The following is a 24378-nucleotide window of genomic DNA, read 5'->3' on the forward strand; positions in this document are numbered from 1 at the left end:
CTAACCCAGGAGGAGCAAGGCGCGATGGGCAGCGGCGCGGCGCTGGAAAGCGCGAGTACAGGCGCGACCAGCGCGGCGGCCGAGTTGGAGCGCGCGTTGGTGGAGGCGGCGCGCGACCAGGCCCGGGACCTCGCGCCGCTCGCCGACGACGCGAGGCGCCTCGCCTCCGACCTTGCACACATAGGTGACCGTCACACCATATTCACTCCTAGCCATTGGCATGCAGTGGGCCAATTTCAGGATAGGCAGCTGCTGGTTTGCGCCTGCACCAGCGCCAGAACACCACAGCAGGGTAGGCAGCACTAGCGCTTCCTATCCTGAATGCACGTCCCGGCTCATGGCTTACCTTGACCGGCGCCTAGCCTTTGACCGGGATAGAGCGAGGATGTCATTGGTGATTTGTACCCAAAGCAGCGCGTCTTCTTTCAAAATCCACCATCAAAATTGAGCAAGATTTTGCTTGCTAGCTGCCACCTAGAACGGCCACTTCAGTCGCTCTACCCTCGGACTGGCTCTACTTCACCATCTAAAGTTTAGCGAACTGTAGTACTTTACGATGATTATAAATCAGTTATTTCAAGATGGGCAGGGCACTAAGCTGTTTTAATTATACCTACCTAAATCGATTGAGGTAGATATGACACAGACACATTCATTCTCTTGAGCGTAGCAATAGTTATTTGTGTCACAAGGGAGCAAAATATTGTATTTACGGCGAGGGCGTACATTGAATCCAGAATGTAGCGAAGGATTCTGCAATAGAATCCTTAACGTAGCGAGGGATTCTAAAGTAGAATCTTGAGCGTAATGCCCGGATTCAAGTGTTAACGCCCAAGATGAAAATAATTTTGCACCCGAGTGGCTCATACAATTTTTCACATCGAGCATTAAGAAACTTGACAAAAAAAAATCTAAATATTATTAAAGAACAACCAGCATAGAAAATGGCGTGGCTTTACAGTTATCAACTTCGAAAAATGGCATTTGCAATAAAACACTTAGAAGAGCCTTGAACAGAAAAGTTGCTCTTTGCTCCCTCTCGTCAGGGAGGAAAAGTTACTTTTCTGAAGGAGAGGTGTGAAAAAAATATTTCATTCATTTACTCTCCGTAGTTACCTACATATCACAGAAATCAATTGCAGTAATTATCTTCCATCCATGATGCCTAGAGTGACTGATGCAGCTTAGCAAACCCGCGATAAATAATTGTTGTCGGTATTTCGGCTGACACCGAACATCAAAACGAAATTGGCATTTTTTTCTATCCGCTTGCCAAGCATTCAATCAGCAAATCGGATGAAACAGCGAACAAAACAACGAGATTGCATTAAACGGCTCCATACGTTGCGCTTTTGACGAGAGCTCTGCAAACACTAGAAACGGACATTCGCACAAAGGGCTCACTCACGTTGAAACCCATTGACTATTCGTCTTTACGCTACTGAACTTGTCCTAGTTACGCCAAGCTGGTTTTTACACTGTTTATTTCCGCCAGAAGCCTCGTAAACAATTAACATGCTAAACAGCATTTTGTTCAATTAATATACCGACCTAATCGTACTTAAAGCTCGTTGTTTCTAATTTCAGCTAGTTCCTGTGGTGAGAGAGAATCTGAGAGACTGCATAATATAGCCAGCCGGCTCCACGAACAATTAGATCACATAATAGAGGTGGTTTTCTAAGATCATATTTGATGCATTAGGTATGACTAGTTATGCTAGAGATGAATGTCGTACACCTTTGAATTTTCAGGTATGCAAATTGCTCAGGCACATAGCGATGTCGGAGACGCTACAGGTGAGCGCGAAGTTCGCCGAGATCAACCTGAGGATATACGGTCCTCAAGTGGTGACGGCGGCGCGGACGCTGGCCGCGCACCCGGGAAGCGTGGCGGCGCGCGAGAACCTGGACGTGTTCGTGGACATGTGGGCGTGGCTGCTTACCGACGCGGCGCGATTGGCGCGCGAGCTTCTCGACCTCACCGACGACCGTCCCGACAAGCAGCAGTACAGCAGCCTGCCCAGGCCCGGGGTGAGACCGCTGACACTTTGCACGGCTTCTCTAGTCGGCCCTTGAGATTATTGAGGATCGTGATCAGGGGACATTTTTTTAACCACCTGTCGCCTGCGCTATGTCCGGTAGCGCAGTCAACAGCGCGTATATACAATTTGTCTGAAAATTACTCCGAAATATTCCAGCAGATAGTAAACACCTATGTCAAAGTTTTTATCTGAATTTTTGGTGCAACCATAATAAAAAAAAATACATTTGTATTCAGTTAAACCGACCCAATGATCGGCTGAAATATTCCGAATACAATTTAAGACACCTGATAAAAAATATTACCTTCAAAATTTAGCAGACGCCATCTTTGCACAGGCACCCATACTAGTATCTACCTCTCAGGTCACAGGTACGTTTACCTAAATGTGTAGATTTTTTAAATTTTTGTTTGATATACCTATAAAAATATACTCCATACCGACATTTAACACTGCAATGACACTACCTACACAAAATAAGCAAATTTTGATAAACTAAAGAACGGAGACTTCAAACATTTAACATTTTGTAACGCTCAGTACCTAATCACTCGACTCGTGTATGGTAGGTAATAGATTTCACACGTTAGCGTTGCTCAGCAACCCACATAAGTTGAGACAAGAACGTGTTACCTAACGCTCACTCGTCTTCAGGCTCTAACGTTAGTTTTACTTCAATCCAGAAACATGGAACGACTAGTAAACCGTTGAAAGCAGTTAAACTAGACTCCGAGGAGCAAGCAAAAATAGCTAAGTCAGGGCTGGAGATGAAAATGATGTCGTCGGAGATGGACGCCGAGACTGACAAGTGGCAGGGAGCAGCTGCCGATGAAAACAACGATATCGTGAAAAGGTATTCATTTCTGACTATTCTAAGTTATATGCACAATTCTAATCATCGCTTTCGGGGTTATGTGGGTTACAAGATCATAAACTCTTGACTTCAATGGCCCCATGTGCTCCGTCTAAGGGCTGCCTTCTCTAGCAAGTCGCTCATTCAGGGACATAATTGAAGATTTCTTCTTAACATTTGGTATTGAGATTATATAGTCCTACGATGTTTCTTTTCCACGTTATATAATGTATTATATATAAATTAATTTCAGGGCAAAAAATATGTCTTCCATGGCCTTCGCTATGTATCAGTTTACGAAGGGCGAGGGCCGTCTAAACACTACGCAAGACCTCTTCACGCAAGCGGAGTATTTTGCCGAAGAAGCGAATAGACTGTATAAAATAGTGCGACAATTTTCTTATCAGGTAGGAAAGCTTAATTTTTTCTTTGTTATGCGTATCAAATCAATGTCCGTCTCTATTATGATACAATGTAGGACCCGTTCATCTTTAAATTCCAGGTACCAGCAGGAACGACGAAAAAAGAATTGTTAGAGCAACTAGATAGAGTACCAACTTACGTGCAACAACTCCAATTTACGGTGAAAGAGCCAACGGTGGGCCGCGCAGCCACCTTCAGCAAAGTAGACAACGTCATCCAGGAAACAAAACACCTCATGAACGTTATAAGTAAAGTCGTCACCACGTGCTTCGACTGCGCGAACAAGGTGACTACTCTTTTCTCTATCACATGTGACATATTTACTATTCTCGAGCAACACGACGCACTTTTTGAAAGTATCGTGAATTTTCTAGGCAAAATTAAGACTTTAGTGCATTGGAACGTAATGTTCCTTAGGTACCTTTGCCGTGGGCGTCGAGTGTGGGAGTGGTTAAAAGGCACCAGAGTGTTGCACCTGTTAAGTACTTTAAAGATTCTACTTCATTCGTGACTGTTAGAAATCGGGAACCGGGTGAAACAGTGTGATCTCAGTTTCAAGATTTATTCTTGGTAGCCACATAGCTGCTCTAAATTGATAATTTCCATTTTATTTTTAATTATATCACTTATATTGGCAACAAGAATAAATCTTTTTAGTTAATTAGATACTAGATTTCAATAGTTAATTCAATAGAACATTTTGAAAGTTCAATTATCCCATTATTATTTGAAGTTTAACGTATGTTTTATTTGTTTTAATTTCTGTTTTCCAATCGCCATGCACCGGGTGGTTCCGTACCTACACTCCAGGGTCTTATACCGCTGGACAAAGCGATTAACAAAACCTCAGCGAATAACAGGGACGACTCGGTCTGTCTCGAATGCACTCTCATCCAACACATCCCGTATCCATGTATCTGTGTGTTATTGTTGCGTAGTGTACCGAAGCATGTCTGTGTTATCATGCCCATACATCTTAAGTCTACATTAGTGATATTTCGTTGCCGTTATAGAGGTACAACTATTCGCTAATCAAATTGTGATCTGTGGCAAAATGTTCATCGCCAGCGTATAGTGAACAGATGATAATATATCACAAATGCTAGAAGCTAGAATTTAATAAAAAGGGCAATTTTGAACTTGACAGCCAAATTTAAATGAACTCGATCTTAATTAAATTTGTACTTCTTTTTACCTTTTTTTTTAGTGTCCCCGTCTCAACATGACTAACTCTTTCGACAGACATGATATTTTAAAAACTTTTTTTATATTTTGTTGACCTTTTTATGTTGGTTATTTTCCGTTTTCAGTATTCCCTGTGTATGCCTGAGAGAGTCCCTATGCATTGGAAGCCAAATTTACGAAAAGCATCCACATTTAAGAGTGAAAATAGCGTATTAAATGGTTAATGTAGGTACATTGTGTGAAATCTGAAGGTTAACCCGTAACATCTTCGATTGATATTAAATTAACGAAACCTACTTCAAACTCCTAACACATTAATAACATTGTGATCTTTTGAAATTTAGCGTAGACTTGTTTGGTGGCGTAGGTTATCTAAATAGCTAATAAGTATTTGAATGTTGTTGGTGTGATGTTGCAATGATAATTACTTATACTTAGTATAGTATCTGTGTGGTATTATATTTGCGCCTTAAAGTTTATAAAGTGAATTTTTACATCTGCTAGAATAATGGTGTTACAATATAAATAATAAACCCTGTATTTTGCCTTTTTTAATACTTATAATGTCTATGATGATACTAATTAATACTTCCCAATTTTTTTTATCGAAATATACATGAATTCGAAATTAATTTTAAAATGTGAATGATAAAAAATTTGCTTTGCATAAACAAAATTATTTCGCGTGCATGATGTTTCGTATCACCTCGATGTGTATCTGCCGTAGAGGCGATAGATACAGGTCGAACCCTGGACTCGCCTGTGTCATTTCCATATTTCCGAACGTTTTTATAAGACTAAGAAATCATTAAGCAAGTTCTATTACATTAAGTAATTTAAGCAACGTGCAACAACAAAAATTGCGCTATAGGTAGTTTTGGAATGCCGTAAGCGAGTCGAGGTTTAAGACGGCAAGCTTTCCTCTATGTGTGCTAACGTCTTTCCATGTGTACCTAATGCAGTACAAATTGGACTTCACGGGTCTGTCGGCGGGCGGGGCGGTGGCGGGGCGCGGTGCGGCGCGCGACGAGGACCCGTCGGGCGGCGGCGGCGGCGACGCCAAGCCCGGGGGGAGCTCCTCCGACACGGCCATGTGACAGTACGGCATGGGCCGGCGCGGCAAGGGCGACGCGCGCCGGACCAGGGTCAGCTTCCTCTTGTTTTAAAGACTTCAACGTCTCTAAAACGACTCGTCGCCTAATGTCGGCTGGATAATACTCTCTTGCGGATGCATCGCTTTCAGCACCGAAGTAGTAGATTCCGATGACGGTAAGTTATGTTACTGCTGACGAAATCATTATACGACTTAAATAAATCAGACAAGAAAAGTTAATTATCTATTATAGTGTTCGTAGATTTTCGCTAGATCCTTTTTCTAATCTATTCTAGTAAAGTATTCTACGATATCTTTGAAATTAACTAAATAGATTAAAATCATCATTTTATGAAACGTTTTGATCGAAAGTTTCAATGAGCGTTTACCTAGTCGTACAACGAAATATTTAAACAGAAAGATGCATCTTCAATATAGTTCTTATCCTGGAGAACCACATGCATTCATGTCTACTCTCGACGTACCGTAGCCGTAAATGCATATGATTTTACATTCCGACTTAAAACGCTTTCATCATTCAATGGCAGGCAATACCGACTGATATTGCGGCTATTCGATGGATGGCAGCATCTCTTGTAAGATGGACAGTACGATAATGTTAAAGTAATTACGAAGTAAGTTTTGGCTGATCACTTGCGACACACAAGCGCCCTTACCGCGGACGCAGGAGTCTCAACTCTTCTAGATAAACTAGTTCATAGCGAAAAGTAATTAGCGAGCGAGCGGTCGCAATGCATTTGGCTGTGCAAAAATAATAATCTACTAAGTATTGTGTTCTGCAGCAACTTCTTACTGTATTAGTAGACTAGGGAATCTTCGTTTAAGATGAAACCTACATTACAAACAGTTGTTACAGTCGTTACGAATTTTATCTTTATTACTAATTTGTGATCGAGATGTGAGAGAAGAATGAAATCGTACAATAAAATACTTGTTAACTACACAAACATAATGTTACACTTACTAGTTACATTATACGAACGTAAACAATAAAACAGAATTAAGTACAAAATATATTTCCTATTCCTTTAAGTTTCATTTTCTTAAGCGTACCTATTTACTTAAGTACCTTTCTACCTTTATCTACTTGTCATTAATCTATGTATCTATGTTGACTTTCAACCCAGAGTATTGTTTATCTTTAAGCTATTTCCTTCTTGCACCCTTCTGCACCTTCCGTGGTCCTGTTGCACATTATTTTCTTTCTGCACGTAATGCTTCCTTGGTTAATTTGGCATCAGACGCGCTCATAAATATTCTTAACATCACATGTATCGAGTATGTACATTCTACTTCAGACCGACACCGCGTCACTCTTGCATTCGATGTTTTCGCATTACTAGACGTGTCACTTTCAACGAGATCGTGTAAATACGTAGGTACATTAGTTCGATTGATGTCTTCAATTCTGAAGTCGCCCGGTCAGCGACAGCGAACTTTGCATGATTGTAAAGCGGAACAAATAGATGTGTGTTGCATGTGTGTACGTGATAATCGTAAATGTCGTACTTCATCTTTCTGACGGGGGGGATGTTAAGTTATAAGATAAAGGAACTTGACTCTGGTGGCTGCGTTGGCAGCACCCAGTCGCCGCGAAACGCCCAGTGTTATATAGACCGGCGCGCGCGGCAGGCGGCAGCGCAGTGCTGCATGCTGCGGCTCTGCCCGCCCGCTGCCCGCTGCCTGCTGCCCCATCGCTACACCATATCTGCATCGACTGCATCGTCGCTAAATACTGATCATTACGGCAATAATCAACATATCAAACTATTTAGGTTTTTATCGATCGTTATCGCGAACAAACGACGGGGTCGTTATTTAGTGTTTAAGTAGGGCTGTTGTTAGATTGCAATCGTTCGTGCCTAACCGTCAGGTGATTGAATTGAAAATGCATATGTACATACAGTAAGTGCTGATCGAGGTTATTTCCTGTAGTAGGTGCTGCTATCTCTGCTTACAATAAATGTATGTATATTTTATGATGAGCCATTGTTATATAGTGCACGATTATCGGCCTATGTTTCGAAACTAGTTTAGGGTAGGTGTCAATGTTGACTTTTTATCATAATATCACGTTTTGTAATCTTGCCAGCTGTCAATTACTGTCGTGGGGCTCAGTAGTGTTCTTGCGCTTCCGGCCGGCGCCGCGGCCTGTGCGCGCGCGCTCTTTGTCCGTGGTCTATATAACACTTCGCATGTTTCATACACCTACTTTTAGGATTTACTCTTAACTCTACGTGAATGATGTCGGCTTTCTATAATTTGTAATTATAATATATATGGTAGGTACCTATTTATATTGTTATACTTAATACTATGATGACTATTCTTCATCTTATTGCCTTCAAAAATAATTTTACTGTTATGAATTACTTAGATTCCTTGTTAAGGTAAAGCTCTCGAGAAATTAGGCTAGTAATTCGCTAACAATATTCGACTTAATGTAAAGAGCTTGACAAAGCTTTATAATGAAAGAGTTGTGAATCGAACTTGTGGCCACCTAACCTTTTAGATTCAAAGATTAGAATAAGGCGAGGTTGCACTGACTGTTGCGAGGGACGGTCGATCGCGTTAAAGTACATTTATTGTTTGATTCACCCGCATGGCTTTAGATGCTCAGTATCTTACCGGTACCTTGAGTGCAGGTTCAATGTCGAAACTAACGTATGAAACGCGTTAGCTTTAAAATATCAATTTATTAGAAGAGAACAGTAAATTTTTAAGCAAATTCTCGGCGATAGGTTTGCTGTGTCTAAGCTATGTAATTGAAATTAGAAAGCTACAAGTAGTTATTGCGATTCAAACGTTTGTTGTGCCAAAAAAATACTCAAGGTGCAGTTAAGTGCAATGAGACTCACAACGGGCTGCGGGCTCGACAACCTAGTTCACATAGTTAATTCAGCTAGCGACAAAATAAGCATTAGTTAATATCCATAACACCGAAGAACCCATAGAAGATTGTTCCGATCAAACGGCATAAGTCTTTGAAGAAAATCTACAATTACCAGATCGGTATTTGGCGTAAGTGACTATTTGCTTAGGTATGGAATTCTTATGAAACATTATTAGCTTAAACGAAATCACACTGAATATTGGAAGTGTATAGTATATCAAAATGCTTTCTACATGGCAGGTTTTCGGATAACACAATATAATCCACATCCTAAAACCATTAAATTTTGAACAATAAAACATTTTTAACTATGTGATAGTTGACCAGCAGTTTCCCTTATGGCTGAAAAGATATTTACTTTTTACATTCTTTCTCCCACCTAAGTTACTTTTAAATTATTATGGTAGTTACTAAACAAATAACAACAAAATAATGGTGGTTACTGCTTAAATAATATTAAAATAAAATAGGTAAGGTCTATTCCTCAGTATACATTGTATCTTTTCAGAAAAATTGATAATCCAAGTTTCAATGCATTGCAACTAAATCAAGTACGTATTTAAATTTAAAATGTTATATTTGTACAATAGGCTATCAGGGGAATAGATCATAGTGCGATACACGTGCCATTGTGCCTCCTTACGTAGTGTAGTACTACTTAATGCAACGCGAAGCAATGTCAGCGCACGCGGCCACTCGGCTAGCCGCAACTCGTCACATCAAAGAATTCGCCTCGTTACAATAAATTGACTTCCATCACATAATGTAATATTGGTTAGTGTATAGTTGTTAGAGATATCAATGATTTGTGATATTACAAGATACTTGAGATTTAGTGCAACGTCCTGTATAATTTTCAATATGGTAGTTGTTAAATAAAGGGACATTACAAGAACACCAATAATAGTAACTTGTAGTTAAATTTAGAAAAGGAATAGTTTGGGGTTGAAAATGTGCGATGGATTCCCATTTAATTCATGACATTATATTTGTTACCATTTGCTTAAAAATAATACAACAAACATTCATTTGAGATTTATTTATAGTAGCGGCTGCTTGAGTCAACGTAAGACGAACACTCCTTGAGGTCTTCATGACCTATTTGGATACTTATTAAATTTAATAAGTTTCTGTGGTATTCATCTTGTTGTGTCTAATCCTAGGCGTGAGTCCCAAGTCGGAACATAAATGAACCAAAGTGTAGTAGTTACTTAGTTTAATGAATGTTTAGCCTAATAAATAAATGCAAAATGCTATAATTTATGAGGTGCAAAGTACCTTTCTAATGATAGACATATTTCGTAATTCTCTTACATTTAATGTATAAATGATCGTAACCCTGAAGGAGTAAAACCCCGATAAAGTAATGTTGTACAGTAAAAAGATTTTAGTTGTATCATGTGTCGTCGGATTTTTTGAAATAAATTTGATGTAACTTTATTATGTGTATAAATAAAGATTGAACCTATTGTCATGAAAACTGTTGTGATTGTTATATATTTGAAGTTGCATTTCATTAAAATAATTAGAAGTATATTTTCCATAGTGCTGCCAAAATATTAATTATAATATACTAGATGTAGTCAAGTTGTTTACATAACAGAATATTTTGAGGTTCGTGAATTTATGGAATGTATTTTGATGTGATCGAGGAATGTATAACACTGTGTACGTGATCTAATAAATCACTAATTAAAAAGAAATTCATACGAATACAACGAATTTCACTCTCACCTTCTTTTCCTTAATATCCCATTTTATCCTTTACTTCGAGGAATTACTGACAAAGCTTAAAGGTTCAAAGGTTGAAAGGTTTATTAAATTTGATATTAAATATGGAGAGCTGCGTGTAAATATTTTATTTATTGTTATAATTATTATTTATGAATTTTGTGTGCCCAAGTTTTGGCGTGTTCAACCTTTATTATATTTAATTTTATCTGAAGCTGCCTACTCGTATTGAGAGAATTTTGATACTTAATTCCTTAATAAATAAGTATAAATAAAACAGTTACTCCTATATATTACGTATTTATTTATATTTATTCAAAGGTACAATATATTACACCGTCTTAACCTCCCCCGACACGCATCACATATCCATCGTTATGACTAAGCAAATCATCAGTATGGTAAAGTGGGCCGCGACCCTACACAAAATACAAAATTAAGCATAATCTTACTGCTAAACTTCTTACTTAATGCGGAAGTCAATACTGTGTTACAGGAATTAAATATAATTTAACCATGGCATACTGATTAACGATTATGCATATTTAACAAGTTACTTGCTTTCACTTCGTTAAAATAACTCGATATTATATTTTCTGCCTCGTGTGGCGTGAAGCCTACACAAAAATATTTACATAAATAAATGCAAGTATGCAATGCATTAAATAATATAATCACAATAAATAGAAAGTTTATAAATTTATCAAATCAGTTCAACAAAAAAGAACATCGTGTCATAATGAACTATTTATATATTTAAACCTATATATATTTTAACGATATGAGTGGTGATTAAAAATACAAAGTGTATTAATGTCCGCGGTAATCAAATATTATTATTGGTGAACAAACCTCACTTCATTCCATTATAAATATTCGAAATGCTAACACCTAGCTAGAGCTATTGAGTCTATGTCACAACTGAACTATGAGCATGTCCCGTATCACTAAGCACAAGACCGATGCGGCGAGCTACCAACGCCGCCCATTCCCGCCCTCGCCCCTCGCCTCGCGTAGCAGCGGCACAAATTGCATCCAAAAAGCCAAAATTGAATTAAATAGGTATGATTTTTAAGGATAACGAAGTAAAAATTATTTAATCTTATTAATCATTAAAATTTAGAATTGTGTCCTAATGCGAATTTTTAATACGTCTAACGAACGCAATATCTCTACTTACAAATATAACAGAAAATAAAACTCTTCGTAGCTAGCACTTGTAAAGTTTATTATGCTACATTTATCAGTATAGATTTTTAGTGCCTAGTGTTTAAGGGTTTTGAGCTGAAAAATTACGTCGATGTTTTTATTTGTATTTATTATAATATGAATACCTACAGCACGATAGAGTACTCGATAAAATGCAATATAGTAAAGACGATCGCGGTCGACTAAAGCAGACCATTACAAGCTATTTGGCATCTTCGTGGACGTTAATAATGTCGAATCATAAAATGTCAAAATATTGTTTGTGCTGAACTCTATCCGTCACTGATATATAAAATTTTAAAAAAACCAATCCAAACATCAAATAACCTTGTAAAATCTGTATTAAAAATTGTTTTCAGAACATAAATCGTACAAAATTAGGCCTCGCTTATTAGATAAATGCTTTGTCATGGAAATAAACTTATAAAGTACATCATACAATAAGTAATCTCGTGTAGAAACCTGTTTCAGCTTACAATATAGCCGATACATTAAGGGTTACATCCAGCAGGAAGTCTTTAATAAATCGTTGTTCCATTATGCTACAATCATAGACCTAGTAGTTCTTAACACATATATTAGTTGTGGTGCGTCGTATTGGATTGTCACCGATATTAAATAGCTATTCCGGTGGTGACACTCTTAAAAGACCAATCTGAAAATTACACAGTATTTAAATTTCTCGTGATATATTTCACGAATTAATAATTTCGATAAAAACAAGTAGTACGTAAAAGAAAACTAAACGTGAAATTATAGTTACTTACCGATATTTACAACGAAATATAAGAAAAAAAACATTAAATAATTATTAGAAAAAGTTAAATCACAATTGTTTTTCGAAGTAAATTATCGAAAGTTAAGAAAAAAGACGTGAGAACATACGATTTTTCGAAGTGATAAAGCAATATACATCATGTTTTAATCGTGCATTTTGCTGAAGTCTAGCATAGTTAGCAACACCCGTCACAACACTGAAAATGGCACATTATCCCAGAATTGTTACAAATGACTATTTTTTACAAAGTCTAATCACCATGTTATTGCCTGTTAAATGTAGACAGGTACGCAGTTGAGTACATTTAAAACTTACATTTCTTATTCAATTTCGATTGGATTTCTAAAAGCTAGAAAAATAGTCTTCGTAAAACACAAGTGTGGAATACAGGACTGTAACTCGAAATTTTCAAAGAAACACAAGCCTGTTGAGATCTATTGCTAGATCGATTACTGTATTAAAAGACGACCGCAACGTGAGAACGCGAATAGATGATTGGTAAGTATCGACCGACCTGAGGCGTCGCAGTTGGTTAGTCGGCGTCACGGGTTAGTCACGCGACAGTACGGTGGGTGCGAGACGACACACGCAGACTTAAAACAAACCTTTCTTTTTCTTGTCCTTTTTATCCTTGCCGTCGACCGTCCTGAAATAGATAAATCAAGAATGTAAATAAAAGCAAAATATCACAAAATAACGTGGCAGGTGGTAATAGAAAACTGTTATAAGCTTGTTCAGCTTATGTTAACTAATTATTCATTTGACTTTAGATTTCACATTGATATCATTGATTTCCCTCTCTTAGACAGGTTTTTTTTTAACAACTTGTTTTGTAGGCTTGTTAGATTAATTTACCAGAATCCCTATTTCCTAGTAGCAAAATTTCTATTCGGGTTTTTTCCCGAATGCTTTTTTCTCCAATATGCTTTTTTACTGAATTTTATTTTTACAATCGCGTTTCTTCCCAATTTTAATCGACAAGAAACATACGAGTAGATAGGTTAAGGTTATGTTAAGATTGCATCGGCCCGAAGGGCCGAAACTACACAAAAGTGCTCCGTGTATTTGGAAAAAAACGCTACTATGAAAATAAGCTTTAGTAAAAAACCATAGTGGGGAAAAAAGCATTCGGGAAAAAATGGGAACGGAAATTTTGCAACTAGGAAAGAACGACTCTGGGAAATTGATTTTACAAACCGCCCCTACTAGCGCACACGTAACCCAGTGTGGCCGCCCTAGCTCTGTCTCGGCGCAGCGAAGTGTATACTCACTCTTTGCTGTTGGCCTCGAGCGAGCGGCGTCGCAGGTCATCGAGCGAGAGGCCAGTGTCGCGCTCCCAGGCGGCGCGCTCGGCCTGCAGCGCGCGCTGGCGCTCCTCCAGCTCGCGCGCCTGCGCCTCGAGCGCGCGCCGCGTGGCTTCGTGCCGCCGCGCCAGCTCCGCCTCAGACTCTTTCAGCTTGGCGCGCTTCTCGCGAACCTTCATCTCGAACACCTGAAAACGACGAGTTTACTCTAGCTGATAGGTGCTGTGGCAGTAGAACGCTTAGAAAAAAATAGGACGCGTTAGGTCCTTAGTAAATACTTAGTGTTAAAAAAATACAAGCTTTTTGCTCACTGTGCTCTTTAGGGTTCCGTACCCAAAGGGACCCTTTTCCATACTACGGGACACTACTACTAAAACTTCACTGTCCGTCTGTCTGTCACCAGGCTGTATCTTGTGAACCATGATAGTTAAACAGTTGTAATATTCACAGATGATGTATTTCTGTTGCCGCTATAACAACAAATACTAAAAACAGAATAAAATAAATATTTAAGAGGGGCGCTCATACAACAAACGTGATTTTTTTTTTGCCGTCTTTTGCTCAATCGACAACAACGGCAACAGGTAGACGCATGAAATATTCACAGAATATTTAGTTATATATTATATTTTCACTTTCAAAATAAATATTTAAATTAAAATAAATATATATTTAAGAAGGCTTTGCTAATGTCTAATGTTGTATAGATAATGGTACCATCACGGGGTACCATGGTACGGAACTCTTCGTGCGCGAGTCCGACTCGCACTTGGCCAATTTTGTTAACTGTACTTTCAATCTCATACAACTTACATGTACTTATATCAAATCTAAAATTATTCCGACCATTGCAAATGGCTATAATTCCGCTTTCAAGATTTGACCCAAACTAGCAGGGGAAAGTTAAAAAAAGCGGGAGCATAATTTTTTGCCTTTTGGCGGTTTTCAAAAATGAAGTTGAGAACCAAAGTTCCAGTAGCTCATGTTCGCTCTTCATTCGCCTGAACGCCAACATTAAACCTAGGGAATGCCAGTGTACTAAAAAAGGCCAGCTTCTGACATCAGGGCGACCGACCACGGATTCAATATATTATGAGTTACGGTGATCGGTGCCGGTTTTCATCAAAATAACTAAAACTCAAGTGCCTTGAGATTTTGCAAACTACGAAGAAAACAACAATCTCTATTGGACAAATCAGATACGGCAGTGTGTGGTGGTGAAAAAGCTTGCGTGTGCCAAATCAACTGTTCTTACACCTCTTGGATAAATATCAGAAAGTGTTTAAAAGAAATAGGCGTTCTATATTTTATTTTCATCTATGTCCACTTATTTTCACGCTAATGACAATCAGAAATTATCCCAGTTATAGTTTTTTTTTTACATAAACCTGACCGTGATAACCGACCGTGGTGACCGTTACTAGTAAAGCTTAAGTTACCTGTTCCATTTCACTCTCCATTTTCTTCATCTTGACATCATGCTCCCTCTTTTCTTCCTCCATTTGAGCCAAAGGATTCCTAAATAGAATTCATACAAAATTTAAAAAATGCACACATGTTATAAAACTATATAACTAACTATTGCAATACCCTTTTTATATTGATACGACATAAACTATGGTACACAATAAAAACTGGGAGTTATCACATGCACACATCAATTCATCTACAAGCAACCGGAATTCGGAAGCAATTACTACAGACTTAGGTATAGTGCGAATAATGTCAGTACTATTCTACAATAAAATAAAATAAAATCTAAACTGTTTGCTGATGTTGTGGGATAAAGCACTCGGTTGTTATGTGTTTAACGCATTGCGTTTGACGCACATCAATTTTGCATCAGATAATCTAAAATTAGCAAACATTGGCTTACGCGGTGAGCGCAGCGGCTAGTGCATGTTTGATAATTAGATTATGTGATACAAAATTTATGTGCGTCCGAGCGCTTAAGTGAGTAAGCATCTTATACAAAAGTATAGTGAGAACACCACAACCCCAATCAGACCATTTGTGACTTCCTAATCCTCGTGTCCCATTTTAACAGCAAAACAGAGATTTACAAGTCAGCATTCGGACCAATATTCAGTGAACTAATTAATTAGAGTTGTGTAAAGCCGTGCTGCCTTTAAAGGGATATTTTAACATATTTACTTTAAAAAATAATTCGATTTGTAATTTTTATGAATGTAATAAGCGCGTCAGGCATTCAAACTTGATGAATAAATATACAAAACAATAAAAAAACAAATCAATCAATGAATAAACGTATCCACTTTGTCCCCTTCTCACATTGAAATAATATGAAAAAAATGTAACTCGAACCATTAAAACCGCGATTAAAAAGAGAACCATTTCTCAATAAACATCATTGTGAAGGTCCTCCCTCAGCAGTACATACATTTAATGCGAAAAAGGTCGCCAAGTGGGTCACGATCATGATCATGACTTAAAATGGTGCGATGCACATTAGTTCAGAACAATATGAATCAATGTTTGTCAAAACATACTCCTCGAGGCAGATAAATTAGTGAATGGGTGAGTGTTAAAACAGACATACTGTAGGTCGTGTGCGACGGGACTTACCACACGGTCATGAAACTGTTCATCAGTCCTTGTGGGCACAAACTGAACACCAACACAACCATAGTTAAGTTACAACGAGTGGCTGTGCTCGCACACACACACACGCATGGCAGTGGCATTAAAAACACCTTGACGAAATGTATGTTCCTATCATCTTTATAAACTTATCGCACTCTTGCATCCATAAGATCTTTAATTAATACAAACTCAAGAACATACTCAATGTATCTCTAAAAATATGTGGAAGCTATGAGGCAACACGAAAAGCACATTTCATCAAAATATGTCTTTTTTTAACGGGAAGGAACATAGAAGTGATAACGTACAGTTAAGTGTAGCACACGTAAACGACTCCTTGAAACAACACAGGTTTAGGGTTATTAATGCCACTGATAAGGCGCAATAGTTAATTATTATGTATGAATAATGATATACTCATGGATATTTTAGAATATAACTCGATGGATAATGATTATATAGTAGAGAAAGTCATTGTATGAAATATTAGTAAAATAATCCATGACATGATGACATTAATGAATAATGAAATTTCATTTCTGCATGCCCAAGCACAAAACATTCACGGAATTAAAGAATGTTATAAAGTAACTATCATTAAACTAGTTTGATGGAAAATTAAATGAAATTATAATATTTAGCACACAATTGCGGCAAAACGATAGTGCAAACACAGTCGAAGGTGACCAGACATGCAGCAATGACAACACCGTTACAAGACAGACAAATTGTTTTAGTTGGAACAATATAGTCGCGAACATTATAGATATTACAACGCAATGAACGTTATAAGTCTGGTCACCTTATAAACGGTGACTACAGTATCAGTAAGAAAACGAGTCAGTTTTATAAGTAAAATAATAGTAAACCAACCCTGTCTATATAGGTTGTTAGGTCACCCATGCCTCTCATAATAATTTTATTAGACAGACATCCCAAAAATGTAATACAAATGACTACTGATAAGATTGGAAGCTTCAGAAATACAAGTAAGAAACCGAATTAGTCATTAAACAAAAGTAGTTTGAAAGAAAAATGCTTCACCATCACGATCTTTGCTAATTATCAGGACATTGCAACCTGTGCCGCTTACTAAATCCTCATAACTGCACTAAGATACCGCTGTGATGATGATTAAAGACTGCAATAAGAATGGGATCAAAGTGAGCATACAAAGGGCAGGCACATACTTGTTGGAATTGATCCTGTGTGGTTTGCCATCGTGTGAGAGGCCGGCGAGCTTACGGCAGCGGTAGTTCTCATAGTGAACCGAGCTGGTTACGTCCTTCAAGTCCTGAAGGTGTGTCCGGATCACCATGTTTCTGAGCGCTAGGAAATCGCAATGTTCCAGATTTTCCACTGCAAATAAAAACAAAATTATGGCACTTTAAAAGTATTCTAAAGGCTCGTCAACAGTAAAATATGGTAAGCCCACCAATAAATGTGTGTGATAATCGATTTTAACACCAAGATTTAACTATAACAGTAGTTTGTAACAAAAGTACAATAAAAATTACTTCGACGAGTTCCATGGAACGTCACAACAGCGGTGGTGGAATTAATTTGCTATAAAACACGCCGTAGATAATATCGAGTAAGAGTTTTTATGATCTAAATTGATTTACTGAAGCTATTACTGGGATTGCCTATCGATCCTTGGATCACGATAAAATTAAACGTGCTTTGATTGCAAGTTGGTAGTACCTTCAGCGATACCCCAAGGGTACTTCCTCCCCCGGATGCGGCGGCCATCTTGCTCGATAACGGTGTTGGCGCCGACGACGGCAAATGGCACGCGCCCGCGCAGCGCCTTGCTCGCATCTGCGCCCTCGCCCTCCTCGCCCGAACTCTCCGGGAAATCGTAGATCTTGATCTTGTGCTGACCTATTTCTTTCATGATCTGTAAACATAATAAAAACGTTGAGTTAACTGATGTACTTGACACAACATTATGCAGGCTTTCCTTCAATTACATTTTTTTAGATCTTTGAAGGGTTGTTATTTTGATATATTTTTTTATTTTGATAATTGTGCTGTGTTACTGAAATAGCATTACATAAAAAACTATTTGCTAAATCAACAAGTCGTCGACAGTTCCACTTTTGGCAATATTTATCAAGAGCCTTGTGGCTTGTGGCGTTTTATCATTATCATACAGTAACAGTAGCCCCTCTTAATGTTAATAAACAAATGACGCAGCCTACTAAATTGATTTCGAATCTACCACATATTAGAAAAGGGAGGTTCAAAATAAACGCGGCCAAGTTGTCAAACCCATACCCATCCATTCAAGCATGTAATTTTTTATCTTAGCCCCTTTTTTTTAATAACAGCTCACATATCTGTTACTTTCACTTACAGTTAAGCTATAATGGCCCAAACCTCACATCACGCGAATCATGACATTTACCGCTGTGAGAACTTTTTCTTTACCTGTTCCTTGAAGTCCTTGCATTCTTCGGGCGTCATAGTGTCAGCTTTCGCGATAACCGGTATAATGTTGACTTTATCGCCGAGCCTCTGCATGAACTCTACATCGAGTGGCTTCAACCCATGTCCGCTGGGCGCGATGAAGTATAAGCAGCAGTGGACGCGCGTGTCAGGAGGTGCCGCTTTACGTGTCACACGTGATTCCGCATTCAGGAACTCCTCGTATTTCGATTCGACAAAGTCTATTATTGGTTGCCAGCTGAAAAACCACACGTGTACTTTTTTATACAAAAATAATAATTATAATGACCGTAAAAATAATGCACATAGTAAATTTCGCGGATCCTGACGATAGCCTTGTACTCCAATTGATTAGAACGTGGCTGGAATTTAAGAAATGTTAGATACGAATTTTTCTTTTTGTATTCTGTGTATTAAATATAATTTAAATAATAAGAATATTCCATAAAGAAACAGTTATCGTTATTACGATTACGCTTTGATACCTAGTGCCTGGATGACCTGGATCGTATGCTACTCTGAAAATACTATTTAACGCACGGACATAGCGTGACAGAAACTCGTATTTGATGTCAAGTAATGATAACCCACATACCAATTGCTGTTGTCAACGGCATCACCAAACCCTGGCGTGTCGACAATTGTCAGCGTGAGGTTGACGCCATTTTCTTTCAGGATCACGACGCTGGTCTCGACGCCGACGGTCTTTTTGACGCGCAGCGACGGCCCTGGATGCTTGTCTTTGTCGTACACTTCCGTCAAGAATAACGAGTTGATCAGGGTTGACTTGCCCAGTCCAGTCTCACCTGGAATTACAGGCACGCTTTTATAAAAACGCTGGTTACCGAGCTTTAGCCCGAGCGGAGCTCGGTCTCCCAGGTATTTCACCATTATCCTTGCAGGTTATTCTATTTCTAATTTCACAGTAATTTTTTCACAGTATTTTACATGGTTATAAATAAACTACCATTAAGGTGCGACCATACAGCTGCTTAAAAAACGGTGACGGCACGGAATCGCAGTGACGTGTCGTAAACTTCAGGTCTTTACCGAATAAAAGTCGTGACGTTTACGGCACGTCACTACGATTCCGCACCGTTAGCGTATTTTAAGAGCGGTGTGGAAAGCATGCAAAAAAAAACGTTGCGCATACGATGCGTCACTGCGATTCCGTACCGTCACCGTTTTTTCAGCAGCGGTTTGGCCGCACCTTTAATCTTCTTGGACACTGTGTACCATAACAAAATAATTATTTTCCACTACTCGCTTACTATTTCTGGTGTACAATAAAGAGTAAGTGTACTGTATTGTATTGTAAAAAATCATATTATGTATATTATCATTTCATTCCATTATTACCAAAAAAAATATCTTATGATATTTTTCAATCGGTTATTATGAATCATTAAATAACTCGGCATCTGATTGAAAGCTTTCGATCGATTTTCGTAATGGAATGACCGACTTTCTTATGGGTAGTAAAGCTGTTATTATCATTGTTCAAGCCAATTACCATGTTAAACAGTGCTGATGCTACGCCATCGTAAGAGTGTTTTCGTTAATTCATTTTATGCCTCTTTCAACTTACCTACTACCATCAATGTGAATTCAAATCCCTTTTTGACTGCCTTTCTGTAAACTTGATTTGGTAAGTTTGCAAATCCAACATATCCATCTAGTTCTTTGGTTTTAGGTTTTTCTATTTTAGGTAGTTCTGGTTTTGGCGCGACCGGAGGATGATCAGTTTTCTGCAAGAAAATTTTAATAAAATAAAATGAATTGTTGTCATAAATTCATAATAGTCTCGTATAAAATCTTACTGTGCGGGCAATATAATAAGATATCTTGGACTTGATATAATGAGATCATTAGATGAGTACCAAAGTTACGTTGTATTTGGAGATCATTTAGTAATTGGAGGATAATAACAGCGTGGCGCGCCGTCTAGATGATGATGCTTAAATTATACCTATTTTATTTAAGTTGATTTTACTTAACAAAATCGTTCCTTTAGAATTCCTTTGACTGAATTCCGTATCTAATGAGTGCAGTAATGCCGCTAGGTGCTAGTCTCTATGCCTTTATTCGCCGCACGCAACTATTTAATATTGTTCGTGTGTGTAGAATTAGTAACAATAAATGTACTTTTTTTTATACCATACCTTAACACTTGCAGTGTGCAAGCCGATTGTCGTTTTTTTGTTTTTATTTTTGTTTATTTATTCAATCAATATAATACTACAATTATCATTAAAAGTATAATATAATCTACATAAAAGTCAAGTTACAAGGATTTACATTGAAGTCGTCAAAGGTACCTAATATATTTAAGAATAATAATAATATAGAAAAAAAATGTAAGAATGTCATGATATGAATAAAAACAACATTTAATTAATCATGGATGGTTCTCCTCTAGGGATCGTCATAATAATTATTAACATTAAAATCGTACATAAGAAAGAACACTAAAAAGAATAAAGCCTGAAAAGGGCATGACTTCTACTTGAACTGACTACGGTAGGAGACAAACGAACCCTACCATCTGCTAAAACATTCCAGAAGAATTGGAGACAAATTGTAGGTACATCGAGATGGTAGTTACCTTAATTATGTTTTCTGTACTCCGGAGTGGAGCCGGCGCGCCCGGGGGCGCTGTGGTGGGCACGGGCGGCGCGGAGTTAGCAGGCGGCGCGGCCGACTTGGCGGAGTCGACCGACGCGCTGTTGCTCAGCTTGGCGGTGGGCACGGCGCCGTTGGCCTCGTGGTGGTTCTCGTGGGTGTCGGGAAGCGTGGCGGAGCGCTTGGCGAGCGACTCCTTGAGCGCGGAGGGCGCGAGCGGCGGCGCGGGCGGCGCCGTGCTCGGCGGGCCCGTGCTCACGCCGCCGCTCACCGATTCCGACTTAAAGAACAGCTCGCGTTTACTTTGTAACTGTAACGAGAGAAAATAGCATGTTACTAATCTAAAATCTCTTGAAATAGCATGGTGAGAACGCAAGCAACTAGCCATTGGACGCAAACAGTCCCCCATTTCCCCGTTTGTCGTTATTTGCAAACTGGACCAGCGGCCAGTTCGATTGCCAACAAAGGTGGTTATTCGTGACAAGTGGCAAATGTATAGGTTACATGACAGCCATAAAATAAAGCGAGGTGTAAATTAATAAACGTAGCTTCGTTAAAGTGGCAATTTAAACAAATTAATCTGGGTCAATGTACTTAACGGTGCATCAAGCTTTGGAATAAGTTGCCACTTGCCGCCATTGATAGCTCGTAAACAGCGTCAAAAAATCAAACGACGACTGAGACAACTTTTAATATTTTAACTAAAATACACGTAGACCTTATGAATTTTTAGTGGTTTTCATTTTATTTGCCAAGTAAATCTTAGAAGTCAAAGTTAACCCCCGTCCAAGGGTCGGATTGACTTGAAATTCGGTATTCACATGTAAGTCGATTGTCAATGCAAGTACAGTCGACAAAGACTACCGTCCGGAATAAAAACATATATTAAAAATCAAATTTTTCAATGTTAATATCTTTCAGAGACTCTTAATTGAAATCTGCGTAAAAAGAAGCCGCAGACCAAATAAAACCAGGAAAATAAGAAAGCATTATATAATCCTGTTATAAAGGTAGTAAACATGGAAAGTAATATAAATTTCGTACAATAATGTCGCATAAGGACAGGGCTGCAAAAGACTAACGAGACTCCCGCGGCGGAAAGTCATAAATTCACTCTCGAATGTCGACCGAGACTAGTAATACTGTAATACGCACACTTACAGCTGAGTATGTAAGTATATGACTACATTGGTGAGTACAGCTATATCATAAAGTCGGTCTAGCCGGCTCTGAGCCGGCCGCCTCGAATGACTCATTGGCATCAAGGTAACGATTCACAGGCTTAACATAAGGCGCTACATAAAAAATAACTGGAAGACGTAGTTTATGCATCTTACTCACTCGCGATGGATTTATGTGGGTACGTGATCCTAAAGTGACCTACATAAACACTTGAGAAGGTAACTAATCCGGCTGAATATGAAATAGGTTACCGTTCTAGTGCGTCAGCGTCAAGTCAACGTTATTATAGGTTAACCCACTTACTGGAATTACACTATCGGAGGGGCAAAAGTATTTCCCGAGTGAAGTATAAATCCCTAGTAGCCTAATAGGATCTGTTCGATATCGACCCGCATCGATCAGGTAACCGAATGAAAAAAAAAAGTAAAATATGGTAACCAAAATAACGTTGATGAATTAGGTACCTACATAAAAAAACTGGTCAAGGTTATGTTTTCTTGAAAAAAACAATATAACTTAATCGATATTCTAACAAAGAAATTTAAACCCAATTCAGTGAAAGGCTTACATATAATTCGTTTACTAGATCTGTGAAAGTACCAGATTAAATTCATCTACTTACTTAAACCGGTAACTATAAAGCCTTGAGCAGAGAAAGATAAGCAACCTTATTTGCAGTCTATTGTCTTTGCTATTAATTACTTGGTGTTATTTTTTTTGTCTACAGGATCAGTGCAGATATGGAAATAGTAGATTGTACAAAAAGAGCATAAAAGGAGCCACTTTACCCAAGACGTTCATATAGCCACCCGAGCTGGTACGGCGAGGGTGGATAGACACGTCGAGGGGAAAATGGGTTTAATGCTCGAGTTTTACACTCTGCTTTTCACTTAGATTGCGAGGAAATTAAATAGCAACAGTAGAAACAATTATTCACTTTCCATGTACCTTTTTTATGCATTATTATATAATTCAAATTTTTTAATCTTATTGATTTATTTTGGTTGATTTCATTGATTTTTAGTTTAATATGATTTTAAAAAAATGTAGAAACTTTTTTGTTTGTGGCTGTTGACACCTGATTACCGTGGTCTTATACGAAGATTTTATTTTATGCACTAGAGCATAAGCAGTCATTTCATTTTATGTCGCCTAGATACAGCATAAACACGAACTTTACGAGCATGAGAAGTGAAAAATATTTTTTAATTAAACTTAATTTTGAACAGATTTCTTTATTTACGAGTATGCAGCAACATCAACGTTAGTTTGGTGAGCATATTTATTTTTTCATAAAAAACGGTGCTGTTCGAAATCTAATAGGTAAGTAGTAGGTATGTATAAAGGATTTTAGACTAAAAGAGATGCTTTAATGATATTACATAACTTAGCTGCACACACGTTTCTTGTTACACGTGGTGTTCTGTTTTGTAACAAGTGGTATAACAATAACAAAATATAGCTTAATAGCCTTACTAAAAGAAATTGAATTCCACAAAAAGAGGGCTTTTACCAACACGGTCATGACTTAAACAACATATTATGTGTGTTGTTTAGGTCAAGGGATTAGGCTTAGGAAAACAAAAATATATTTAGCCATTACGAATAACCAAAATCATATACATACGAGTAAGTAAAGCAATACAAGTAAACACGCAACATTATCAGGGAAACGTAAACCACCAGAGAGGGGACCCACTAGTGCCAATAACTAGGTGCGAAGAACGAAAGCGGTGAGTCACGCGGAACACATCGCTAATGGACTGGTTCGTTCAATGTGCATAAGCATTCAGTGCACAATTCTGTATTAAACGAACAGCTATTAGCACACGTTGTTTACTAACTACTACAATATAACAATGAGCTAAAATATTGATTGAAGACGTTTCCTTCGCCCTAGCTCTAGGTGCTATGCAATGCATTGTATAAATATGGTGTTCGACTGCTACATAGGTACATGGGTAGGGTACTTACAATTCAAAATGTT

General features: G+C 38.2%; 2 protein-coding genes across 11 annotated transcripts in view; one reads left to right on the forward strand and one right to left on the reverse strand.

The window, feature by feature from the left end:
- alpha-Catr (alpha-catenin related) overlaps positions 1-10243 on the forward strand; it is an 88271-nt gene extending 78028 nt beyond the window's left edge. For 2 of the 5 annotated variants that reach the window (XM_074101722.1, XM_074101727.1), the window contains 8 exons: positions 10-184; positions 1588-1670; positions 1753-2031; positions 2726-2895; positions 3149-3302; positions 3398-3604; positions 3736-3795; positions 5466-10243. In XM_074101722.1, the coding sequence (XP_073957823.1) occupies positions 10-184; positions 1588-1670; positions 1753-2031; positions 2726-2895; positions 3149-3302; positions 3398-3604; positions 3736-3795; positions 5466-5600 (1263 nt within the window). In that variant the 3' untranslated portion in view covers positions 5601-10243. The other 3 variants (XM_074101723.1, XM_074101725.1, XM_074101726.1) reach the window with 3 other exon arrangements.
- Positions 10244-10525: 282 nt separating this feature from the next.
- Positions 10526-24378, reverse strand: part of pnut (septin 7-like protein pnut) — a 35556-nt gene continuing 21703 nt past the window's right edge. For 5 of the 6 annotated variants that reach the window (XM_074101733.1, XM_074101732.1, XM_074101728.1 and 2 more), the window contains exons 2-12: positions 21193-21519; positions 20176-20335; positions 19183-19393; positions 18570-18825; positions 17841-18036; positions 17327-17495; positions 16119-16160; positions 14972-15050; positions 13500-13720; positions 12834-12874; positions 10526-12105 (exon numbers count right to left, since the gene is read on the reverse strand). In XM_074101733.1, the coding sequence (XP_073957834.1) occupies positions 12065-12105; positions 12834-12874; positions 13500-13720; positions 14972-15050; positions 16119-16160; positions 17327-17495; positions 17841-18036; positions 18570-18825; positions 19183-19393; positions 20176-20335; positions 21193-21519 (1743 nt within the window). In that variant the 3' untranslated portion in view covers positions 10526-12064. The remainder of the gene's footprint in view (positions 12106-12833; positions 12875-13499; positions 13721-14971; positions 15051-16118; positions 16161-17326; positions 17496-17840; positions 18037-18569; positions 18826-19182; positions 19394-20175; positions 20336-21192; positions 21520-24378) is intronic. The other variant, XM_074101729.1, reaches the window with a different exon arrangement.

Source organism: Choristoneura fumiferana, chromosome 18 (assembly GCF_025370935.1).
Source record: "Choristoneura fumiferana chromosome 18, NRCan_CFum_1, whole genome shotgun sequence".
Classification (NCBI taxonomy): domain Eukaryota; kingdom Metazoa; phylum Arthropoda; class Insecta; order Lepidoptera; family Tortricidae; genus Choristoneura; species Choristoneura fumiferana.